The sequence below is a fragment of the Chelonoidis abingdonii genome, chromosome 3 (genome assembly GCF_003597395.2).
Source record: "Chelonoidis abingdonii isolate Lonesome George chromosome 3, CheloAbing_2.0, whole genome shotgun sequence".
NCBI classification, from domain to species: Eukaryota; Metazoa; Chordata; order Testudines; family Testudinidae; genus Chelonoidis; species Chelonoidis abingdonii.
Window position 1 is genome coordinate 157,154,343 of NC_133771.1, and position 25,781 is coordinate 157,180,123.

Here is a 25,781-nt window from a genome sequence, read left to right on the forward strand (position 1 = left end):
ATTTTACCATGGGTCTCATGGATAAGTCTCAAAGGAGAAATATAATTCTAGCTCTTTGACTATTTTGCCTTCTCTGTTCTCCTTCCAAACTTCTTCAGAGAAGTGGGATTTAAGTAGCGACAAAAATGAAGGCTGTCACCAGAGCCCTTTGTTTCTTTGCTTTAATAGTCAAGGTGGGCGCTTTCACCTAATGGGAGCTGCTTTTTTTTGAGTGATTCCAATCTCTGAGACCCAATGGGTTTGTATCCCATAATGCAGATCTACAGAGTCAATATACACCTCTACCCCGATATAACACGACCCGATATAACACGAATTTGGATATAACGCGGTAAAGCAGCGCTCCGAGGTGGGGGGGGCTGCACACTCCAGTGGATCAAAGCAAGTTTGATAGAACGCAGTTTCACCTATAACACAGTAAGAATTTTTGGCTCCTGAGGACAGCATTATATCGGGATAGAGGTGTACTTGAAATACAGTTACTGGTATGTTAATCTTTCTATCTTCCTTCTTTCCACTCCCAACACCTCAAGTTATACTTAACAAGAAATTATGTGCAGTTCTAATAAATACCAAAGAAAGTAAGCTCTGTGAAAAGAAAAACAATACATGGCAGATTGAGGATTCTGTAACTCTAATTATACCTTTGATAAAAGTAAAGAGTTGCCTCAAGTCACTTTTTGCGCATTCTTACTTTACTCTTGACAGGATACAAATATACGGAACATGAAAGTATATTATCTACTAATAGCAAATTTCATTAGACTACAGAAATTTCTATTTTATCTAGAATATTTTCCTTTGATACACTTTTGTAACTCTTTTGACATTAGTGGGATTTATGGACACACTTCAATGATTCATATACCCCTTACATATAACTCTTGACTAGTTAAACAATTTCGTATATGTTGTTTGTTTGTAAATATAGAATTTGCCTTAACAGACTTGAAGAGTTAATATTCACTTTGGTTAAAATTTGTTTGCTTTAGGAAGGACCCATGGTTCCAAATACACCACCACAAGAAGCCAGCAATAGGTTACAAATATTCCAGGTAAGAAAAAAAATAGTTTTGAAATGTTAAATTGAGAGTCATTGTTGTGAATCAAAATGAGTTTAGAAAAAGATCCATTACTATCTCTGGAACACGGGAATTGATAGACAATATTGAGAATTTACTCTGTAAATTACTTAGATCATAAACTGTTCAGAGCAGGGATTGTCTCTTACTATGTGATTATATAGCACCTAGCACTATGGGCCCTGTGCAACTGGAATCTTGAAACACTGCTTTAATATAATAACAACAAGAAGAAAAACTTAATTTGTTCAGTGTGTTTTCTACAGACATTTTCTGTATTAGAAACAGAAATTCTCAGGGATTTTAGGGATTGATTTCTGCAGCAAAGATACATAGTTAATATGTACCTTTGCCTCATTCTGTTAGTCAAATGGCTGTATGCCTTTTCTTCAAAACCAACACCTCTAGCTCCCTTAAAGTTTTTGTTTCCTCATTAGACTCTTGCTGCCAAGCTTGTTAGTTTCCTAAAACCAATTTTCAGTTTATGCAACGGTGTTCTTCTGTCTCTGCCAAGGCCCCAACCCTTGACTGGAAGGACTGAAGAAAACACCATCTGTGCTCCCAACTCCCTCTCCCTGACTCCCAGAGCTCTGTACACTTCTGATCTGCTGCAGGATATACCTCGCAGTATCATTAGTGCCCACATGGATGAGTAGCATGGGGTAGTAGAGGGCCGGATGATCCTCAACAGTCCCTCCGTAGCATCTCAGATATGGGCCCCTGACATGCAGCATACCTCCCAGGATTCCATGTCAGGGTGAGAGATGGGTGCCTCTGTCCCCCTCAGAAGAGAGTCTCCAAGCACCACTAGCCTATGTTTCCTCCTGAGAGTGGTGGCTATGATCCTCCCAGCCTTGGGGGTACATGTCTTCTCCTCTTCAACCTTTGGGGGTAATTCCTCATCACTTGTTGCCAGGGCAGCATAACGGTTCTTCATCATCATGGTGAGTGAGTTGGGAGTAGGGGTGGAACACTGCCTGTTGCCAGAAGTAACCAGCAGCCAGTATCCTCCCTGTACCAGAATCTTATCCTCCTTCCCCGGTGGCATGACAGCAGTCCTTTCTAGCTGGATAGCTTCCTCATCCTTGGAAGTCTTCATATGAATGCTGTCAATGAATTATTTAATTACAGTTTTTCCATGCATAACAAAAAACATTAGAACAGACTTGATAAAGGTATATTGAAACCTAATCATTTATCAAGTCTAAAGGACCTAGATAAAGCCTTTCAAACTTCCTGTCTAAAATTTGGCATCTCAATTGGCCATCTTAATAAAGAGAAGTAGGTTTTCAGTGGTGCTGAGCACTCACAAAACCTCTGAAAACCAGGTTGCTTTTTTGTGTGCTCCTTAATATACAGTTCAGCGTCACATTTTAAATTTGTGGACATCACCAGATGAGCGTGAGACAAAGATGGGGCATGCACAACAACACCCAGTAATTGCCCTGGGTACCTGACTCAGGCATGTACATAGAGCTGTGTTGCTGCTTACTCCTGTTCTCTGTCTGGGCCAGGAGGGAGGCGAATGAGATCAGAGCTGGGCTGAGCTTCCTGGATTTGGGGGAGCTGGGACCTCTCTGCACAGAGCAGGCAGAGCTCCCAGCCCACCTTGCCTCGGAGGGGCCCCCTGGGGCTGAGCAGGATGCTCGTCTTGAGGGTCCCTGCATGTTGGCCTCTCCACTGAGGCTGCCTTGGATGGGGCTGGTTTAGAAGGCAATAACAATGGGAATTTTTGCCTCACTAGCAATGAGATTGAGCCCTCCAATTCATTTCCCAGTCCCCCTGGGACCCTCAGAGCTCCACTTAGTCTGCTCGGAACCTTACTGGAAAATTGCATGGAGCAAGCGGGCTCCAAGCCATGAGCCAGCCACTCGTCACATTAATGCTTAGCACAGATCTAGTGCTTTCCTGCCAAGGATCTCAAAGTACACTGTAAATGGAAGTGGATATTGCCATCCCCATCTTATGGAAGGGGAAACTGAGGCACAGAGCAAGGACATGATTTGCTCAGGGTCACCCAGCAAGTCTGTAAAAGAGCTGGGAATAGAACTCAGGAGTTTTATCGCTCAGTCCCTCTGCTGTAACCACTGGCCCAAACTCCTTTGCCAGCACGCGTGACCTATGCCCTTCCAAAGTATCCTGCTCCTAGGCTGCAAGCCTGCTCCCCAGGAAATCAATTCCCTAGCTCCCATGGGGGCCAGGTATCTACATGCTTCCCTTGGGCTGGGGTCTGCTTTGCCGGGGGCTTTCCCCTGCCTGGTGGCTGGGTCCCTGGGAAGCTGAGTGTGGGCACAAAGCAGCCTGGTGAGCACAGGCCCTGTGCAGGGCTCAGCCAGCTTTAGAAGCCAAGCGTACTTGGTCTTTGTGGAGTTATAAATGAGTCAAGGCCACTTTGCGGTGTGGCCCATGACCTGGAATATGGTGAGAGGGGGCAGGGCCCATGAGCCATGGGGCTTTCTTGCCGGGTACAGCAAAGCAATCCAACTGCAGAGAGCGGCTGGGCAGCCCAGGAGCATCTTCCCCAGGCTCTCTGCTGCCTCCTTGCCCCATGTGCCGCTTTGCCTGTTCCCCCACTCCTTGTCCTATGTATTGCCCTGTCTGTTACTGCTGCTTCTCCCCACCTGTTGCTCGCCCCCTTGCTGCCCTGCATAATGCCGCCCCTCTCCCTGCCCCTTCTCTTCCTGAACACCTGTTGCTTGGGCTGTTGCCGTTCTCCACACCCCTTTTGTGGGTGCCTGGGCTGTTGTCCCCCATCCTTGCCTTAGGTACCACCCCCTTCCCTGCTCCGCTTGTTGGAGTCCTGGAACCCGGCTCACCATCAAGTGACCCAGCCAGGTCATGGCACTCGGGTCTCTCCAGACACTGCGGGATCCACAGCAGGGAGCAGAGAGCAGCTCTTCATGGCTCCAGCTGCAGCTGCTGCTCTTTGCGCCCCCCTTAGTGGAAGAGGCCGGTCACTACAGGTAACTGGACTTTTAGCACAGGTAACTGGACACTGACAGGTTCCCTTTTTGACCAGACATTCTGGCTGAAAACCTGACATGTGACTCTATTGCCAACTGTGTTATTTATTAGCAATCCCAATGGGCCTGGCACTTTGCAAGAGTTTTCCTTCAGGAGCCTGTGAAAAGCAACAATATGCAGTGAGACAGAAGCAGTTTCTTCAAAACAAAGCATGGTTTATTTGCTAAAAGATTCACATCACTCAGAGAAAAAGATTTAAGATAACAGACTTCTGTGCATACTGTGTCACCTATGCTTGACATTCCCTTCAAGCCCCTATGTAGACATGGGTTTGCCTTGGTGTCCGCTGTTCTCTTGAGGACCAAATTACAGTTTGTCTGCTGCAGATCCCTCACTCCCAGTCAGTGTCTCTGGGTCAACCTGCAGCTGCTGAAAACTTCCCTCACCTCTCCTTTTCTGTAGGGCATGTCTTTTAATAGACCAGTGTTTTGATGTTCAGATTCTCAGCGTTGGCAAACAGTCACATTGCCAGGGTTGAAGCTGAGAAATCCCTCTTCATGGCTGTAAATGTAACTATTGTGTATGAGGGGATGCTTCTTATCTAGGCTACTGGTTAACCTTTTCTACTTTCCTTCTCTACAATCCCTCTTGACCTAACTATGCATTCAGGCAAGGTAGTATCACCCAGATAAACTGAAAGGCATATGTTAGTAGTAAAAAGTAATACAAATGTTTTCCAATTCTCCATACTTATGGAATGGTAATTGCTAGAATCACTCATCCTTCCTTTTTTTAAATTGATTCTATATTTGCTTTTCACCAATCTTCTGGCAGTACACTTTGCTTGGCAAGTTATATAATTCTGGCTCTATTTAATGTTTTTTTCTAGTTGTGTCCACACCAGCTAATACAATGTTTAATTTCTCCTCATTGCATAATATAATATGGCTTTAAGTGCACATCCTTTTTAATAAAATGTTTCTTCAGATCTTTGTTGTGCACATTTTCTCTGTTTAGCTGGAGCATCTATAATATTAAATGAGACAATATTTTTAAAAAAAATCTGTTAAATTGTAATCTGTCCCTATTTTGGCATTCCTTGTTGACACTAGAAAAAACACTCCCCGCTGTACGTAAAAATTGAACAGGATTTAAAATCAAATGTATGTCCTTTGGAAACCAAAAGATGTTACTAGATATTTCTTTGTATACATACTGCAGACTTAAGATAGCTTTATAATTGGACAGCAGTTTATGATAATTAGAGGATCTCTTAGTTAACAAATGTGTATCCTGTTTGCATTTTTAAATCTTAATTTGATCAGGCCAATTTTGATGAACTCTGGAGGAAATTTGTCACTTATTCATCTGGTGAACAGCTGTTTGGATTACCTGTCACAGACTATGAAGTTTTACATAAAATCAGGTAATGGAAAAAAGAGCTATCTTCAAGAACATGTTAAGTATTTTAGAAATGCTGGAGTGAATTGAAAAAGGGCATTTGTATAAAAGTATATGTACTTATCCCATCATTTCTGGCAGACCTTATGTGGTATAAAAGAGAGTTCTTGCAACTCTTAGCAGAGGTAGAAGCATGAACTGAAGTATCTGAAGGAAGATGAAGACTAGCTGTGGTCTGGAATTAGAATGGAGTTGGAGCTGCAGAGTCATGGCTGACTGAGTGCTCTGTCCATGAGTGGGACTGGCTGGAAGTAAAACTGTAACTGGGCTCTAACGTGGTACTGACTGGAGTCAGGAAGTGGTGTTTCAGTTGGGGAGTGAGGAATGACCAGAGTCTGGAGCCAGGCAGCGGGGACTAGCTGGGGAGTCAGAGATGGAGACAGTCTGAGGGTTTGGGGAATTGGTATGACTGGGGAAATGATATAAGCATTACATCTAGTCCAGGAAAAAGCTTTGCATGCCTGTCACAGAAAGTGGAGAACAGTATTCAAGCTTCTTCTGGATGGCTCACAGAGGTTTTTGCAGCTGTAGGTTAAATTAAAAAAAACCAAAACAATCCACAAAGGGAAATTACAACACAGAATCTTTGTTGACTTGAAGGTAGGATTTCATAGCACAATTTAAGAAAAGATACACCATTAAACATATCTGTAAAACCCCAAAGTGTTAAAAACCATAGCCATTGAAAACTAAAGTTACACAACCAATTCTGCCACTATTTTTAACACTTAGTACATATACACAGATTATTTAACACCCAAACAACTTTAACTTTGGCCCTGTTATCAAAATCCAGAGGATCAGATCCTCAGTAAGTGTGAATCAGCATAGCTCCTTTGAAAGATCAGGTCCAGAAACTTTAAAACCTTACCCTTATTCATACAATTGTTCTAAAATGTTGGCTTTCATAGAATTCTAATTATAGTATATTGAACTCACTCATTTCTCTCTGTGTTTGCCTGTTTGATATTTGTACAATATTGTATTGTATAGTCTTCTATTTATTCGTTCCTTTATGTTGGAATAATACGAGAACAAGGTATTTTGTTTTTATTTAGGTTACTCTACCTAGATAAATATCTTGGTATGAAATCATTTAATTACTAAATATAAATATTCCTTTGTAAGTCAGTCCTCCAGCTTTTTAATAATTTTTGTTAATATTCTGTGAATTCCATCCAGTTTATTGAAAACTTTCTGGTATTGAGACAGCCAGAACTATATACAGTATTCCAACAGTTCTCCAACTTCTGCTGTATAGAAGCAACAATCATCCTGGTCCATGGTACAATGCCTGTACAAAGGCAGCCCAAAATTAATGAGAAATTCTATTAATATAATCTTGCAAATTCATGTCAAACCCATTGTCCCCAGCTAAATCCATTTCTGCTATACCTATTTAAGCATTATTCTATAATTTGATAGTCTTGGACATCCCCCTGCCTCTCATTTTCCACAGCCTTTTGGTCAGAAGTTCATTTATCTGGCCTTTCTATACAAACCAGTTAATCATTACTTCCAATTTCTTAAACCATTTCAGAAGGGGAATATTAAAAGAAATCTTCAAATAAAAACTAATATGTGGGCAATAGGGATCTTATTAATATAACTTTTTTTTCTCTAAATTAACAAATGTAACCTAGGGCTTGTCTACACAGGGGGTTAAACTGGGTTGAGTTGAAATAATATAGTTTGAAAACACTTTCATGTACATAACACCATTCATTGTAATGCACTAACTTCATTTATCAAATTCTGGAGTCCTCTTTCAAAGTGAACTAAGTTTGTGTTAGTTCAGTTTATTGTTTATGTGCATGCATTGCAGCAGGCCACTACTTTGGCAGTCCTCCAACTGCTATCCCATACTGCTTTGTGGGCAACCGTCACTGACTTGTCCATTTACTGTGTGCCCTCCACTGCTCTGGTGTCAAGTTGACTGGATGTCCCCATTTGCTCCTTGATTAAAAATATCTGCGTTGCTTGATATTGCCTTACAACATGCCTTGAGCAGCTGCTTGGAACTATACTGAGACCCTTGATCTTATCCACAATCTGGGAAGAAGCATCAGTGCAGGAAGCTCTTGTGGCCAGGCACCAGAATAAAGATCATTTTGTGTACATTGCTAAGCAGGTGTCTGTGAGGCGCCAGAACCAGATCACCTACCAGTGCAGAATAAAGACCAAACATCTCAGGAGAACATACATTAAAATCAAGGATACCAGGAAAGGTCCAGCAGTGGAAATGTGATCTAGCCATTTTTGAAGGAGCTGCACACAATTTTGATCCATTACACCAGAAGTCGGCAATCTCCGGCATCCAGCCCATCAGGGTAATTTGCTGGCAGGCCGTCAGATATTTTGTGCTGCCCACCACTTCCCGCAGCTCCCATTGGCTGGGAATGGTGAACTGCAGCCACTGGAAGCTGCGAGGGGCCATGCCTGTGGGCGGTCAATGTAAACAAAATGTCTCGCAGCCTGCCAGCCGATTACCCTGATGGGTCACATGTCAAAGGTTGCTGACCGCTGCATCTCACCGCTACTGAAACTTGCCTCCCCCTCTGCTATCTCACTCCAAGGATGAGCAAGAGTCATCGGAGGATGAACATGAGGAGCCTACTGAAAAGCTGTCCCCAGCAAGCCAAGATGTGTTGAGGACTCAGAACCTTGTTACCAGGTAGAAAGCAATCCTGATTCCTGCCATGTAGGAACTGAGCATGATTCCTAGCCAATTCCTGGCCTGAAATACAGGCCAGGACTGAGGAGACAAATCCTATTGAGGAAAACTTGTCATGTATCTATCTGTCTTTAAAATGTATTATTATTATGCTACACTGCCATGCTACCTTCTGTTCTGGAAGCCTAATGGCCACAGTCATTTTAGGCAGATATGAACTAGGAGCCTTTATGAGTCTCCAGCCCTCTCAACTCCCTCTTTTGCCCCATACATTTTGCCTCTCCCCTTCTGTGTTTTCAAAATAGAAGCTGCTCATGCCAGAAAACTGACCTGTCTCATGTTAAAGCCCTAATTATCGACCATTTTGAAGCCCGCACCATGACTTATCTGCCTATGTTCCTTTCCCATCCCCACGTCTGTCCTGCCTGGTGAACTCATGCCGCAGTATATCAGGTGCCACTGGCCCACGCCTCTCAGTTTCTTCTTACCGCTAGAGCACAAGCATCCTCTGCAGCTTTCCTTGCTCAAGTACCGATCCAAGAGTTTGTCGGGCTGCCACTTTGTCGTCCATTCATATGTTTGCATTGCAGTACGCACTGATCCAGCAGGCTCGAGATGATGCTGGCTTTGGCAGATCAGAACTGCAAGCTCCATGACGGTGAACTCTGAGACCACCTCCATTGATACTGCTTGCGAGTCATCTAGAATGGAACTGACATGAGCAAGCACTTCAAAGAAGAAAAAACGTTTATCTACCTTTTGTAACTGTTGTTCTTCAAGATGTGTTGCTCATGTCCATTCCATTACCCGCCCTACTGCCCCTCTCTCGGAGTTGTCAGCAAGAAGAAACTGAGAGGGCATTGGCCGGTGGTGCCTGATATACCACAGCATGAGTGTGACACTCTGGGGGGCACCACAGCTGGCCCTATGGATACCACTAAGGCAAAAATCTCTGATGGCCATGCATGTGAGCGCACACACACCTAGAATGGAATGGACATGAGCAACCATCTCGAAGAATAATAGTTATAAAAGGTAAGTAACTGGTTTTTATGCGCAGCATCACCTAGTGGCTGAACAGTATAGTACAGTTTAGCATTCTATTACATCGCCTCAAAGTTTCTACATTCCTATCATTTACAAAATGTATACTTAGGAGAGGCTCATATACCAGAGAAGTATACCGTCTGTCAAAAATTGAAGGCAAGGACAAGAAAGAGCTGTGAATTGAAGCTGAGGCTCCTGATGATGGAGAGTTCTCTGAGACCAGCTGCTGACCCTAGTCCTGGGACTCCCCCAGAGCAACAATCCCTGATGCAACCATCAACATCCATAGGACATCAAACTCTGATGGCATCAAAGAGGAAATCTACTGATTGCTCTCACGAAAGCTCAGAAAAGAGGGCTACAGTTTCTCAGATTGAAGAATTGACCAGGAGAAAGAGTTCCCTGGCAAAATCAGTGACCTTGCTACCGACAGAGCTGCAGCGCAGTACCCATGAGACATTAAGCTCCTCAAGTACTAGCACTAAGCCTAAAAACCAGAGGGGCAAAGCTAAGTAGCATCAGTACCATCTGACAAGAGATGTGGTAGAGACCAGAATACCTCTTCTAAATGGCACCTCTGGAGACACGGAAAGCTGCAGTACTGAGCACTTCAGTCAGAGAGACCTCTTCTGGCTGATCATCAGACAAAGAACTACAGCTACCACTGACTCCTTGATATTCATTGGCCTTTCTAGGCAAACTTTGTCGGTATCAGTTACCACGGCAGTACCACAGGAATTTCATTTTTCCAAGGACTTCTTGGTTTCAGAGAAACTGGAATCCCTGCTGCTCAGTACTGGTGGTATGGTGCGGTACTGACCACATCTCAGTCTCTGGAATTCTCTATGGTACTAGGACACTCACCACCAGCCTCTTTATCTGCTTGACCTCTATCAAGTGAAAATGAAGAGGACAATGATAACTTAACTTTGGTCTAAGTGCAAAGTTTCCCAGGGCAATGTCAAGGGACCAGTCACCTAGAACCATGACAGGATCGACAAGGCCACCCACTTGGTATGGATATTTTTGGATGCCATCAGCCATACCCTTCTCAGTGGCTGTACTGGGAGCCATGGGCAGCCTATAGACACCAGTCCTCCAAGACCTTGAGTGTCTCCCATAGGGATAGAGGAAGATGATCTCCCTCAGCTTCCATTTCTAGACTCCCTGATCCCCAAGAGGAGACTTTTGAGAAGCAGGAGGCAAGGCTGGATCAAGAAATTACTCCAGCAATAAACATTTCATCATCCACTCCAGGTGAAGCCGGGATGCTGACAAGGACTGGTAATGACTCGCCTTATTTGGCAGGAAGTCATATTCATCAGCAACCTTACAATTTCAGATTGCTAATTATCAGGCCCTTATGGTGAAATATTATATTAATTATGGAAAACTTAATGCCTTTATTAAACATCTCCCAAATGATCAAAGAGAACAGTTCCAAGCCTTCGTTGCCGAGAGCCAGTTTCTGGCAAGGACAGCAATACAGACTGCATTAGACACTGGAGACACAGCTGCCTACTCCATATCAATGGCAGTAGTGATGAAGAGAGCTTCCTGGCTTCACCTTTCCATTCTCCCAAGAGAAGTCTAAATGACCATGGAGGACCTTCCATTCAAAGAATCAAAACTCTTTGCAGAAAAGACAGATGCCTCACTAAGCACGCTGAAGGACTGAAGAGCCACATTATGCTCTTTGGGGAGCTACACACCAGCGCAGAAAAGACAGTACGGTAAGTCACAGACATCACAAAGATCCCGACCAGACCAGTTTCCTCCATCTCAGAGACAATACAAACCCCAGCAGAAGAGACAACAGGTGCAGAAATGAAAGTCTACTGCACCCCCAAACTTCAATTGTGCAGCCCTCAATGTCGAAATATCAATTTTGATACATTGGTTGAGGCCCCAGGCAACCACTGCTATCATCAATTGCTGCAAAACTCAAACCATCTACAACCCTTTGGACACTGCCTTGTTCTTTTTCAACAAAACTGGGAAAATATAACATCAGACAACGGGGTACTGGAGAGCATCTCCAATGGTCATTCAATCCATTTTAACTCCCTCTTTCCTACCTATACTCCCTCCCTGCCCTCTTCATGGACTCTCCTTCTGAGAGCCTGTTAAGTTGGGAAATAAATCATCTCCTAAACCTCGGTGCTATAGAATCAGTTCCAAATGAACACAGAGGGAAGGGTTTCTATTCCAAATACTTCCCAATATCGGAAAAAAACAGAGGATGGAGATCCATTCTCAATCTGAGAGCACTAAACAAATATGGAAAGGCACAAAGATTCAAGATGGTTCCATTAGCAGCAATAATTCCATCTCTAGCCCAGAAAGACTGCTTCTCAGTCCTTGACCTACAAAGATTCTCATTTTCAGATTGTGATTCAACCATCCTACAGAAGGTTCCTCAGGTTCACTTTTGGTCAAGACCATTTTCAATACAGGGTACTTCCATTCAGCCTGTCATCTGCACCCAGCATGTTCTTGAAGGTCCTATCTGTGGTAGCGGCCCACCTTCACAAATCAAGAAACATGGTGTACTTGTATCTAAATGACTACCTACTCAAGGCATGAGCCTTTGATGACACCCTAGTGGCCACGCAAAAGACTACAGATGTATTCATACAATGGGGACTACAGCTGAACACTCAAAAATTGACTTTGACTCTTGGATACCATCTGGAATTCATAGGAGCCTATCTTGATGTAGTGAGGGTCAAAGCCTTCCTCCCACTACACAGGTTCAATACCCTAACTGTCTTAATAGACAACATTCAGACCAGCCCCCAGATCTCGGCCAGAAATTGCCTCCAACTACTTGGGCACATGGCGGCAACCACCTTTGTTATAAGTCATACAACACTTCACATGCATTGCTTTCAGGCATGGCTCAAAACAGTATACGCACCAAACAGAGACACATTGAATAAATAAACTACTGTCAACAGTCAAAGACTCCCTCCAAGTGGTGGAAAGATCCTCAGAATGTCTGCACAGGGGTCCCCTTCACACAGCCACCTCCAACATTAAAACTGACAACAGACACATCTTTACTGGGCTTGGGAGCTCATCTAGACAATCACACAGTTCAGGGCGGCTCCCCATAGAATCAATGCTCCGTATCAACCTATTGGAGCTCAGACTGGTCAGGAATGCTTGTGCACATTTCCTACCATTGATCAATGGGGAACATATAAAGGTTATGACAGACAACATAGCATGAATGTTCTACATGAATCACCAGGGAGGAGCGAAATCACCATCCCTTTCTGCAGAGGCAGTGAAACTGTGGAATTGATGTATTCGGCACAGCATCTTCTGCTGGGTGTACAGAATACCTTAGTGGACACCTTTTTTGTTTTTTTTCCCTTCTGTTTGCAATCTTTGTTGCTTTTTTCCTCTTTTTCTGTTCTCCTCTGGCACTTGTTTACTTCTGACATCATGTCATGCTTCTGCACCAGATATAGACTGACTACAGAACTGTCTTCTGAGCAAGATACGCACCAGATACGTTCAGTACAAGAACCTTTAATGTTCTGCCTGTATGGTTCAAATAAGATATGGTGCCACAATGGCACCTAGTGGCCGAACAGTATAATACAGCTTATCATTCCGTTATACAAGTGGCCTTCCTATTGCTTCACTAACCAGAGCCTGGTCTACACTATGCGTTTATACCGAATTTAGCAGAGTTAAACTGATTTAACCCTGCACCCATCCACACAACGAAGCCCTTTATATCGATATAAAAGACTCTTAAAACTGATTTCTGTACTCTTCCCCGATGAGGGGAGTAGCGCTAACATCGGTATTGCCATGTCGGATTAGGGTTAATGTGGCCGCAATTCGACGGTATTGGCCTCCGGACGGTATCCCACAGTGCACGATTGTGACCACTCTGGAAAGCCATCTGAACTCGGATGCACTGGCCAGATAGACAGGAAAAGCCCCACGAACTTTTGAATTTCATTTCCTGTTTGGCCGTTTGCCAGTGTGGAGAGCTCACCAGCTCAGGTGACGACGCAAGACTCATTAGCACAGGTAACAATGCAGTCTCCTGAGAATAGAAAAAGAGCTCCAGCATGGACCGCACGGGAGGTACTGGATGATCGCTGTATGGGGAGAGGATTCCGTGCTAACAGAACTCCATTCCAAAAGACAAAATGAAAAACATTTGAAAAATTTCCAAGGCCATGATGGAGAGAGGCCACAACCAGGGACTCAGTATAGTGCCATGTGAAAGTTAAGGAGCTCAGACAAGCCTACACAGAAAACCAAAAGAACAAAACGGAAGGTCTGGGGCAGGGCCGAAAACATGCCGCTTCTACGCTGAGCTGCATGCAATTCTAGGGGGTCCGCCACCACTGCCCCACTCTGCCATGGATTCTGAGATGGGGAAGGTAATCTTAGCCATGGCTGAGGATTCTGCGGATGGGAAGATGAGAGGAGGAAGAGGAGGATGAGTTGCAGAGAGCACACAGCACTCCATTCTCCCCAACAGCCAGGAGCTTTTTCTCACTCTGAGGAATTACCCTCCAGCCCTCCCCAAGCCACTGTCCCACACAATGAAGCCATGGAAGGGACCCTCTTGTGATGTACCTTTTTATAATATAAAACATGGTTAAAAGCAAGCATTTTTTAATGATTAATTTGCCCTGAGGGTTTGGGATGGATTCGCGGCCAGTACAGTTACTGGAAAAGTCTATTAACATGTCTGGGGATGGAGCAGAAATCTCCACGGACATCTCCATGACGCTTTCCTGGAGGTACTCAAAAGCCTTTGCAGAAGTTCTGGGCAGGGCAGCATATTCTGTCCTCCATGGTAGGACACTAGACCAGCGCATGCATGTGGCAAGTAATTGGTATCATTGCATGACAAAGCCCTAGCTGCATATGGTCCCGGTGTTTTGTTGGCATTCAAGGAACATCTGTTCTTTATCTCACTGTGTTATTCTACAGGAGAGTGATATCGTTCATGGTAACCTGTTGAAATTCAGGACTTTTAATTAAGGGGACAGAGATGGCCATTCCTACTGGGCTGTTTGCCTGTTGCTTAAAAGAAATCCTCCTGCAGGTAGCCAATCAAGGGGAAAGGAGGGGTGATAGCGCTGAGCTTTTTCGCGTTTGGCTAGCAGGGATCTCCTGCTATGAGCCACGCGGTGTGGTGGGGAGGGAGGTGTTAGCAGTAATCTTCCATGATACCAAGCCACGCGGTGGTGGGATGCAAACTCTGGGGCTGCTGTGTGATCAAATTGACATGCTCCGGCATATGGTGGAGCTTCAGGAATGACAGCAAGATCACAGAGTGCCGCTGCAGCCCCTGTTAACACACCCTCACCATGTTCCACAATCCTCCTACTACCCAGATGTGTAAAACGCATGGGGGGAGGCTCCATGCACCCACACTCCATCCCAGTGGACAGCCCAATCAAAAGGCTGTCATTATTTTGAAATTTTTTTAGTGGCCTTTTCTTCCTTCCTATCCTCCTCCAAACCACACCTAGGCTATCTTGTCAGTTCTCTCCTCTTTTTATAATGAATAATAAAGAATACATGATTTTACGAAATAGTGACTTTATTTCCTTAAGCAAGCTGTAATCAAAGGGGGAGGGTGGGTTGCTTCAGGGAATAAGTCAATCAAGGGAAACAAACACAGCAGTCACACACGTACCCTGGCCCGTGCTGAAACTCGTTTTCAAAGCTTCTGTGATGCGCGCCACTTCCTGGTGTGCTCTTCTAATCGCCCTGGTGTCTGGCTGTGTGTAATCAGCAGCCAGGTGATTTGCCAAGCTCCCACCCTGCCATAAAGGTCTCCTCCTTACTCTACAGAGATTGTGGAGCACACAGCAAGCAGCAATAACAAAGGGACATTGGTTTGCTGAGGTCATGAGCGAATCAGTAATGTGCACCAGCGCACCTTTAAACGGCCAAATGCACTTTCTACCACTATTCTGCACTTGCTCGGTCTGTAGTTGAACACCTCCTGACTACTGTCCAGGCTGCCTGTGTATGGCTTCATAGGACCATGGCATCAAGGGGTAGGCTGGTCCCCCAGGATAACTACAGGCATTTCAACATCCCAACTGTTATCTTCTGGTCTAGGAAGTAATTTCCCTTGCGGCAGCCGTTTAAACAGAGTAGTGTTCCTGAAGACGCGAGCATCATGAACCTTCCTGGCCATCCCACGTGATGTTGGTGAAACGTCCCTTGTGATCCACCAGTGCTTGCAGCAGCATTGAAAAGTACCCCTTGCGGTTTATGTACTGGGTGTCCTGGTGCTCTGGTGCCAAGATAGGGATATGGGTTCCATCTATCACTCCATCACAGTTAGGGAATCCCATTGCAAGCAAAGCATCCACTATGACCTGCACATTTCTCAGAGTCACAACCTTTCGTAGCAGCAGCTTAATGATTGCTTTGGCCTGCACAGCAGCCCCCACAGTAGATTTTCCCACTCCAAATTGATTCCCGACTGATCGGTAGCTGTCTGGTGTTGCAAGCTTCCAGAGGGGTATTGCCACTCGCTTCTCAACTGTGAGGGCTGCTCTCATCTTTGTATTCTGGTGTTTCAGGGCAGGGGAAAGCAAGTCACAAAGTTCCATGAAAGTTCCCTTATGCATGCGAAAGTTTTGCAGCCACTGGGAATCGTCCCACACCTGTAAAACTATGCAGTCCCACCAGTCTGTGCTTGTTTCCCGGGCCCAAAATCAGCGTTCAATGGCTAGGACCTCCCGCATTACCAGTAGGATCTCCAAAGTGCAGGGGCCCATGGTTTGAGAGAATTCTGTGTCCATGTCTTCATCACTCTTGTCACCGCGCTGCCATAGCCGCCACTGCCTCCTCGCCTGGTTTTGCAGGTCCTGGTTCAGCATAGACTGCACGATAATGCGCGAGGCGTTTACAACATCCACAATTGCTGTCTTGAGCTCAACAGGGTCCATGCTTGCTGTGCTATGGCATTTGCACAGTTCACCCAAGAAAAGCGCAAAACGGTTGTCTGCTGCTTTCATGGAGGGAGGGATGAGGCTGTACCCAGAACCACCCGTCACAATGTTTTTTGCCCCATCAGGCACTGGGATCTCAACCCAGAATTCCAAGGGGTAGAGGAGACTGCAAGAACTATGGGATAGCTATGGGATAGCTACCCATAGTGCAATGCTCCGGAAATCGACATCAGCCTTGGTACATGGACGCACACCGCCGAATTAATGTGCTTAGTGTGGCTGCGTGCACTCGACTTTATACAATCTGTTTTAAAAAACTGGTTTCTGTAAAATTGGTATAATCCCGTAGTGTAGACATACCCCAGGTCAGCAGAGGATGTGCTGGATCTTCCAGGGTAACCAGAGAAATCGTCACACTATTAATGTCCACAGGAAGCAAATTGTCCTTTCTCCATTAATTTAAACAGTATTGAGTTTCAAAAAATCCTAGCGACATGCATCCTTCCAGACCATCTTGAAATTATGTTTGTAAACCTGCTATGGTGGTCAACCAGCCCTTGGAGCGCCATGGAGAAATGCTCATATCTTTCTGTTTATTAATTCTGAGCCTTGGTGTGTGTTTATGGCAAATAATAGGCACATGTAAAGCCATCAATTGGCTTACTACAGTTTGAGAACCCCATGCAGGCAAAGTCATCAATAATCTCTTGATTATTACCATGGTTTGTAAACCAGTGCAATGGTACCTTATGTATTGCATCACATGCCTTTGTGACAATGGCCCCAACAGTTCACCATCCTATGCCTATTTGGTTGGCTGCAGACTGGTAGCATTCAGGGATGGCAAACTTCCATATGGCAGTGGCAACCCACTCTTCTACAGGTAAGGGACATCTCATGTTGGTACAGTGCTGCTGCAGTTCTGGTACTAGTTCAGCACATATTTCCACATATCCTGGAGTAGAAGTTGCTCAGCGTTATCTCTTCTTCCTCATCATCTTTTGGCTTCCTCTGCTGCTGCTGCTGAAATTCAAGCTTCTGTTGCTGCCACATCATCTGCTTGGTGGTGTACTGAGCAAAGTCCAAAATCGAAGTTATTGAGCTTCAAAAGCTGAAATACAGCCAAAGTAGCTTTTGCATATTTGTAGTCACCGGCACAGTGTTTTGGAGCATTGTTGGGTCCATACTGACCAACAACAATTTGAAAACGGTGCTAGTCTACCCAGAAAGGAAGCATGTGATTTTACCCCACTGGGCTTCTGCTATTCATCCCACAATGCATAGCGAGAAAAATCCCAGAATGCACACTGCTGAGCAGCAAAGCAAAGGACCATACGATATCCTCAGAAAATGCTATGTGTTTAGTACACAGCAAGCTGCTACCATGTGAACACAATGATACAAATTGAAAGAGGGCACAGCTGACTTGTGTGCATGCTATTAGTGCGGCTTGCCTGTTGCATGTGAACTAATGGATCAAATCAATCTGGTTTAACCTGCAACATCTCCCCTGTAGACAAGCCCCTAATTAGTCTACCTGAAACTTTTGCAATATTGTTATTAATATCAAACAACTTGATTATTGGGCTATTCGGATTAGTACTTCACATTGTTTTATTCCTTGATTGCTGTCATTGTCCTCTTTGCTAGAGTACATAGAAGACACAGCTTTCTATCCCCAAAGGCTTGCATTCTAAAAAGATTTTAGTTATTCTTCTGTACTCATAATAAATGAGCAGAAATTATTACACCATATTTCAGTAGCTGATTCTAATGGTTGATATGGTTTTTATCTTGTAGGAAGGAGCTAGGATTGCTTCAGAAATTATATGGATTATATGATACTGTAATGAACAATATCAGTGGGTATTATGAGATACTTTGGACAGATGTAGACATTGAAAAAATTAATGCTGAACTTTTGGACTTTCAAAACAGGTATTTTTCCTAATATGAACTTTTTAACAGGTTAATTTTGAATATAAATAATGGTAACTGTGTTACAAATCACTTAGTATCTTTAAAGCATCTTGATATATATAAATTTCGGAAATTTGTTAATGGTGTTTGGCACAGGGTGACTGGCTCCTTTGAGGGGATATGAGTCCCAGCCCCAACTATTACTAATAAGGTGACTCCTGGCTGAGGTTGTGGGGCTAGGTTCAAGTGACAACCTGAAGATTACCTGTTCTTTATAAAGGCAAGCAGGAGCTTAGTGCTGGAAAACTGTAGGGGAAAGAACCAAGTTTTTAGGTGATTCCCAGACAGATGACTTAGAGAGTGAACTGTAGGGAGTAGAAAAGCTGCTGCAGAAATCCCTGGGTCAGGGAAAGGATGGGGAGGGACTGAGACAGATGAGGGAAAAGCTGCTTGGAACAGTAAACAATGTTGGATAAACTATATATTTGGGTATTTTGACCAAGTTTTCTGTTTAATCAATAAACTGTGCCCAGAGGCAAGGACCCACAACAGACTCTGGTGTGACATTGATCCTACTTGGACTACTGAACTAGCTCACTGGTTTACAGTATTGACTATAAGATTAAAATTTAGAACTCTCTTGAAACATTACATACTATTCTTAAAATATATAGTAACCTAAAATAACTTGAGATATGAACACCTTTTACAGTAGTTGTTCCTGTTATATAATTAGTGGGTGTACTATTGCAGTATTCTTGAAAAAGTAAAAATATTTTGATACTTTGAAGTCTAATGATGATTAAGTCATAGTTTGCTCATAAAAAAGTTTTCTAATTTTTTTAATTTTATTTTTAGTGCTTTAGAAATTAGCTTTAGTATTATGTGAGGAAATACAGCATGGAGGCTGGGGCTAGGTTTATGGTACAGAGTAGTTTTTTTGTTCAGCGTAGCTCCTTTCCTCATTCATCACTAATGGCCTTAATGCCTCCCTCACTCCCATGGAATTTTGAGGCAATCCAAAGTTGTTGCTGGAGGCTCCAGGACTATGCCTCATCCTTCAGTTCAGGCTACCAGATATACAGCCTCTGGTGGCATAATAAATTGGTGGTTCAGTTTCTCCTGTGCACTTTGTTTTATAACTTTAAATTTTTATTTGTTATTGTGCAGCAATAATTTATAATCTTTCTTCCATATTCTCCTTCTTCCTTGGATTGGATATTTGATAGTGTGATGGTTTCTGTCACCTGGATCTGTCACTGCTGTGCCTCCCTTCTGGGATTCCTCTGCTTGCCCTGCTCTCCCACAAACATTGAGCTAAATCTAAGTGGTGTTCCTTATGTGAGGCAGCATGTACTGGCACTACAGAGGCCAAATTATAGCCTGCCTGTTCACAGCCAGCCAAACATTAAATAGCCAGGGCACAAGTCTCAGACTTGAACGGATATGTCAGGACATCACCTTCTCCCAGGAGCTGTGACTCCAATACAGAAAAGCCTGGATGTTCTGAACATTTTGGAAAGAGGAATGAGAAGTATGTTATCTGTTTAACCCAGAGAGTAAGTCCAGCATCAGAACTGGGCTGGAGTAGAAAACCTCCTGAAAGGATTCAAAGTCATATCTCTATTCCACCCCGGTATTGAAGTGGGTACTTAGTTCCCTAAGGAAAAAGCAGGGCTCCTACAAAGCCCTTTTCCTCCCATGATGAATCAGGATTCTTACGATCTTCAAGGGTAAGGTGAAGAAATGGGTTTTCTTCTTCAAGTGTCCTCTGCATATTTCCACTCTTTGGATATGCACCGACTGGTGCAGTTGAATGGTGCAGGCTTCTATTAATAGTTATTATACCAGCACTGATAGCATGTAATGTAGGTCCATACAGGTGTCTGAAGAACAGTACTCGTTGGGTCCAGTTGATATTTCTACAGCAAAGAAAGACTTGGATAATGATCGGTCTCCACGCTCTCTTTCTTACAAGAAGAGGAAGTTAGATGACCCCTTGGTAATGTTGCCTCCACCTCCCAGGACACCTTCTGGCTCTCCTAGAAGAATGTCTCCTGTATCAATGTTAAGAATACAATGTTAAGAACAAGCTCAGATCCACATTCAGAGGAAGATGAGCACTGGCCTGCTAAACCCAGGGTTGTGAGTTCAATCCTTGAGGGGGCCATTTAGGGATCTAAGGCAAAAATGTGTCTGGGGATTTGTCCTGCTTTGAGCAGGGAGTTGGACTAGATGACCTCCTGAGGTCCCTTCTAACCCTGATATTCTATGAATTTCTGTAACTAGATCCAATGACAAGATCTTTGTTAGACACAGACTATTACAAGCATGTGTACCCCCTGACTCTCACATAATACTGGACTGGGCAAATTGGCAGGACTGGCAAGTGCCTTCCTGGATTCCTTGGGCTTACTGATCAGCTCCGGGCCTTCCATACCAACCTTCTTCCAAAGTCATGTCTCTGGTTCAGCATCAAACTGGAGATGTTTTTGCGGGTCCACAGCATTCAAATCTAAGTTACACAGATTCAGAACTCCCAGACTTGAAGGAATATTCAGATCTGAGATGTTTATCAGATCCATTAATATAGAATCTAATGAGAGACAAGTCCCTTACTCTAATTCAAGATGTTTTATATGATGAGGAAGAGGAAGTCGAGGTTCCTGTACAGACAAATATTTTGCACAACCAGGACCTTATGGGCATATCCTCTCCAGACAAAAACATTTGAATAGCCTAAGCTGCTTCACCATCTGAGGATGCCATTCAATTCCAAGAATTAGTCAGCAGAATGGTTTCTATGTTGAAATTGCCTTCAGTTTCATTGGAGGAAACTTTGCATCCTGTTTTTGACGTAGTTGAAAATACTTCTTCAAACAAAGTTTCTCTGCCCCTTTTGAATGGTTTATGGCAATCAGGAAATCAAAATGGAATACTCCATCTTCTTGACAGCCTATTGCAAGAAAGGTGGATAAGCCTTACTAGATTCTGTAAGAAGGACCAGGAAAGGAAAACAATACAGCAGTGAACAGACAATCCAGGACGTTTTTGGAGAGTGTTGGGCATAACTTCCAGGTGCAAGTGCAGGAGGAACCAACTAGGGGTTGTACTCGCCTTGAGCTGCTGCTCACCAACAGAGAAGAATTGTTAGGGGAAGTAGAAGTGGATGGCAACCTGGGCACCAGTGATTATGAGAGGTTGAGGTCAGGGTCCTGACAAAAGTCAAAAGGGAGAGCAGCAGAATACAGACCCTGGACTTCAGAAAAGCAGACTTTGACTCCCTCGGGGAACTGATGGGCAGGATACCTGGGAGACTAATATGAAGGGGAAAGGAGTCCAGGAGAGCTGGCTGTATTTTAAAGAAGCCTTATTGAGGGCACAGGAACAAACCATCCTGATGTGCAGAAAGAATAGCAAATATGGCAGGCAACCTGTCATGGTATAATTCCCCGCCCTGAACCTTAGCGTCCAAAAGATGGGGTACCAGCATGAATTCCTCTAAGCTTAATTACCAGCTTAGAACCTGTAGTGCTGCACCAACAGGAATTCCAGTGCCTGGTACACTCTGGTCCCCCCAAAACCTTGCCCGGGGACCCCCAAGACCCAGACCCTCTGGATCTTAACACAAGGAAAGTAAACCCTTTCCCCCACTGTTGCCTCTTCCCAGGCTTCCCTCCCTGAGTTACCCTGGAAGATTACTGTGATTCAACTCCTTGAATCTTTAAACAGAGAGGAAAATTCACCCTTCCCCCTCCCTTCTCTTTCTCTCTCCCAGTCTCTCCTGAGAAAGAAAGTAATCCTGACACAAAGAGAAAATTAAACTTTCTCATCCCTTCTCTCCTTTCTCCCACCAATTCCCTGGTGGATCCAGACTACAGTCCCCTGGGGTCTCACCAAATAAAAACAATCAAGTTCTTAAACAAGAAAGCTTTAATTAAAGAGAGAAAAACAATAAAAATTATCTTTGTAAATTTAAAATAGAATAGGTACAGGGTCTTTCAGCTATAGACACTGGAATACCCTCCCAGCCTAAGTATACAAGTACAAATTAAAATCCTTTCAGCAAAATACAAATTTGAACTCTTCCAGCCAAATACACATTTGAACTCCTCCCAGCCAAATACACATTTGAACTCCTCCCAGCCAAATACACATTTGCAAATAAAGAACAAACAATAAGTCTAACTCGCCTTATCTACTAGTACTCACTATTCTGAACTTATAAGAGCCTGTATCGGAGAAATTGGAGAGAAACCTGGTTGCACGTCTGGTCACTCTCAGAACCCAGAGAGACAAACCAAAAACTAACAGCACACACAGAAACTTCCCTCCCTCAAGATTTGAAAGTATCCTGTCCCCTGATTGGTCTTCTGATCAGGTGACAGCCAGGCTCACTGAACTTGTTAACCCTTTACAGTCAAAAGAGATATGAAGTACTCCTGTTTTATTAACTCCTACTATCTTTATGACACGCCCCCAAATCGCTGACAGTGTGGAACCACACTGGCAGTGATCTCTCCCTAGAACTTTAGAATAAACAGATCAATAACACATGCACCCTTACATGTGCTACTAATTATGTACAACTACAAGATTCTTCACATTGTAGGACAATTTTTTAACCAGTTGATTCTGGGAACTTTCACGGAGAGTGCATCAACAAGTGATCTGTTGCCGCTGCAGGCGTTTCCGGGTTGTGGAGAGGGTCCCTCTCCACGCCACCGTTACTTTTCCCTTTATCGTAGACACCGTCAGGCCACTCAGCACATCTCCTCCTGGCTGTAAACTGACAACCCTGCAAGTCTCTGGAATAAAGGGCTTGAGAGAATTAACGTGGTACACTCTGGCTTTAGGGAGGAATTGGGAAATGCTATAAGGTAGTTAACAGCTCCAGGCGCTCTGGACCGGAATGGCCCTTCCCATGATGCTTCCATCTTATGGGCCTGTTGCGCTTCAAGACCATAACCTGGTCTCCTACCTTGAAGGAACGCTCTCTGGTATGTCTATCATACCAGGCCTTTTGCTCTTTTTGAGCATCCTTTAGGTTTCTCTAGCAAGGGCTAAAGAGTGTCGGAGGGTATCCTATAGGTTGCTTACAAAGTCCAGAATGTTAGTTCCTGGAGAGGGTGTAAACCCCTCCATTGCTGCTTCACCAACTGTAATGGCCCTTTAACCTCGTGGCCATACACAAGCTCAAATGGTGAGAACCTAAACTGGGATGTGGTACACCCCTGTAAGCAAGGAGCAACTGCTGCAACACTAGGTCCCAGTCATTGGAGTGTTCATTCACGAATTTATGGATCATGGCCCCCAAAGTTCCATTAAACTTTCACCAGGCCATTGGTTTGATGTGTACGGGGTGGCAACCAGGTGATTCACCCCATGAGTTTCCACAGTTCTTTCATGGTCTCTGCCAGGAAATTTGTCCCTGAATCCGTAAGGATATCGGAGGGCCAACCTACCCTGGCAAAAATGTCTATAGGGCCTGGCACACAGTTTTAGCCCTAGTGTTGACTAGAGCTACTGCTTCCGGCCATCGGGTAGCAAAGTCACGAAGTTAATATGTACTGCTTTCCTCTGGGGGTCTTCTTTGGAAAGGACCCAGAATATCACAGTTACTCGCTGAAATGGACCTCTATTACGGGGAGTGGTTGGAGAGGGGCCTTGACCTGGTCTTGGGGCTTTCCCACCTTTTGGCACACCTCACAAGACCGGACATACTTGGCACAATCCTTGCCATCCCTCTCATGGAAGACTTCCCCAACTGTCTTGTTTGTTTATCCCAGCATGGCCACTGGGATGATCATGGGCTAAGCCTAAGAGCTTCCCCAGTACCTAGTTGGAACCACCAACTGTTTTTGTGGATGCCAGTCTTCCTGGTGTCCACCAGAAAGAGTCTCTTATTAAAAGCCCTTGTTTTAATAACAACTGGAATCGGTTAGAAAGCTGAGAGGCGGTTGTGGATCCGTGCCGCCGCCCAGCTTTCTGCAGGCTGTCATCTGCTTCCTGCTCAGTCTGGAACTGTTTCTGGGGCTGGAGCACCAGTTCTCCTTAGACTGTGGACTTGGGCTTGGTCCTTCGGGAAGCTGATGCAGGTGATGGGTTGTTTTCGTGGCTGGTGAACCGCTCTGCGCTGGTGCACCAGGTGGTATTTCAGGCTCTGGCTGAGCCTCTTGGGTAGGTGTTTTGCTGGCTTCTGCCAGTTCAGGCTCGCTGGTGCTCCTGGCGCTGGGTTAAGAATGCATTTGCAAGCGCTGGGTCAGTGCTTGGCAATGGTTCTGGTGCTGGTTTGCGTTTCTAGGTCCGGGTCTGGGACTGGAAGTACTGTGGCTGTTGAGTCGTGGCAGGGAATACAGGTCCACTACCTCTGTTGGGTCCCTCTGCTAACCACAGACGGCCCTGTGGACGGCTCAGGAACCAGGCATGGATCTGGAAGCTTGCCTAGCTTGACTGCATGTAACCATTCCAACCTCTTGGCCCACTTTACCTGGTTGGCCAAATCTTCCCCAGTAGCCATGGTGGGGATGGAAAAATTGTCGTAGACTGCAGAAGTCCACATTCCTGACCAGCCTTTGTACTGGACAGGCAGTTTCAGCTGTGGCAAGTCTACAGCTTTGTGACATGAAGGGGTAATTGTCACTTGGACCTTTGCATTGATGAATTTAAGGGTCCACTAAGGATTGGTGATAGCTGACATTGTGCCGCCCGTGTCTCTCCACGCGATAACACTTCTTTCCGCCCACTCTCAAAATTTTCCCTTCGCTCCGAGGGTATTTGAGAGGCATCTGGGCCTGGGATCTTTGGTGGTGATGGAGGTGTAATGAACTGCACTCAGTTGGGGTTCTTGGGGCAGTTGGCTTTATATGTCCCATTCATTCACCTTGAAGCATTGCCCCCAGCTGACTGGTCACTGGCCGAGGTGGGTTACTGGAGATTGGTGAGGTGAGAGAATAGGGAGATCGGCAGCTTTTCTTGGGTTGTGGGGGAGGTATTGGGTTGCCCTCAGGTATAGGGCTTATTGTCAGTGTGACCGCTGTGATATTCGCTCCCCTTGATAGTAGCTGTTTTTCCTTTTCTTCCACTCCACCATCTGGCTTCAAACTTCCCGCCTCAGTTACAGTTTATGGGCTTCCCATCTAGACGTACACTTTCTATTCTTCAGGAACACCCTTAAGACTGCTGCAATTGTCATTAGGAGGTGCCAATGTTGTCCAGAGATTTACAATTGGTTCTGATATCCAGGCCATTATAATTTTCCCAATGTGGTAGGCGTGTCCGGGTGAATGACACATCTGGTTTCCACCTTAGGGCTCTGAACCTGCCAACGGGCATGCTCAGGTGTTAGCCCCATTCTGATTCTGGTGCTTGGTTTGAAAAAGTTTATAATCGTTCATGTTCTCATTAGGCATTTCAGCCGCCACCTTCTGCTAGGGTCCAGTGAGCAGTGACCTCAGCTCTATCATGTACTGGTCTCAGAGATGCTGTTAACGCCATGGCAAGGTTCTTTCAGAATTTTCTAGAAGGGCCTCAGTGTCATCAATCCTTGTAGGTGGGAAATTCCTTGGATGTGGAACAATAACTTGGAAGAAGGGTTGTTAGGGTTGACTGGAGCATGCTGCCTAGCCTGCGCTAAATTCCGTTCATGCTTTCTCTTGCTCTTTCCCTCTTTCCCTC

The 25,781-nt window shown here is 44.6% G+C and overlaps 1 protein-coding gene across 1 annotated transcript in view; it reads left to right on the plus strand.

The window, feature by feature from the left end:
* DNAH8 (dynein axonemal heavy chain 8) overlaps positions 1-25,781 on the plus strand; it is a 621,721-nt gene that overhangs the window by 266,411 nt on the left and 329,529 nt on the right. Inside the window, exons 33-35 of the mRNA XM_075064269.1 lie at positions 993-1,055; positions 5,372-5,472; positions 17,985-18,122. Of these exons, the coding sequence (XP_074920370.1) occupies positions 993-1,055; positions 5,372-5,472; positions 17,985-18,122 (302 nt within the window). The remainder of the gene's footprint in view (positions 1-992; positions 1,056-5,371; positions 5,473-17,984; positions 18,123-25,781) is intronic.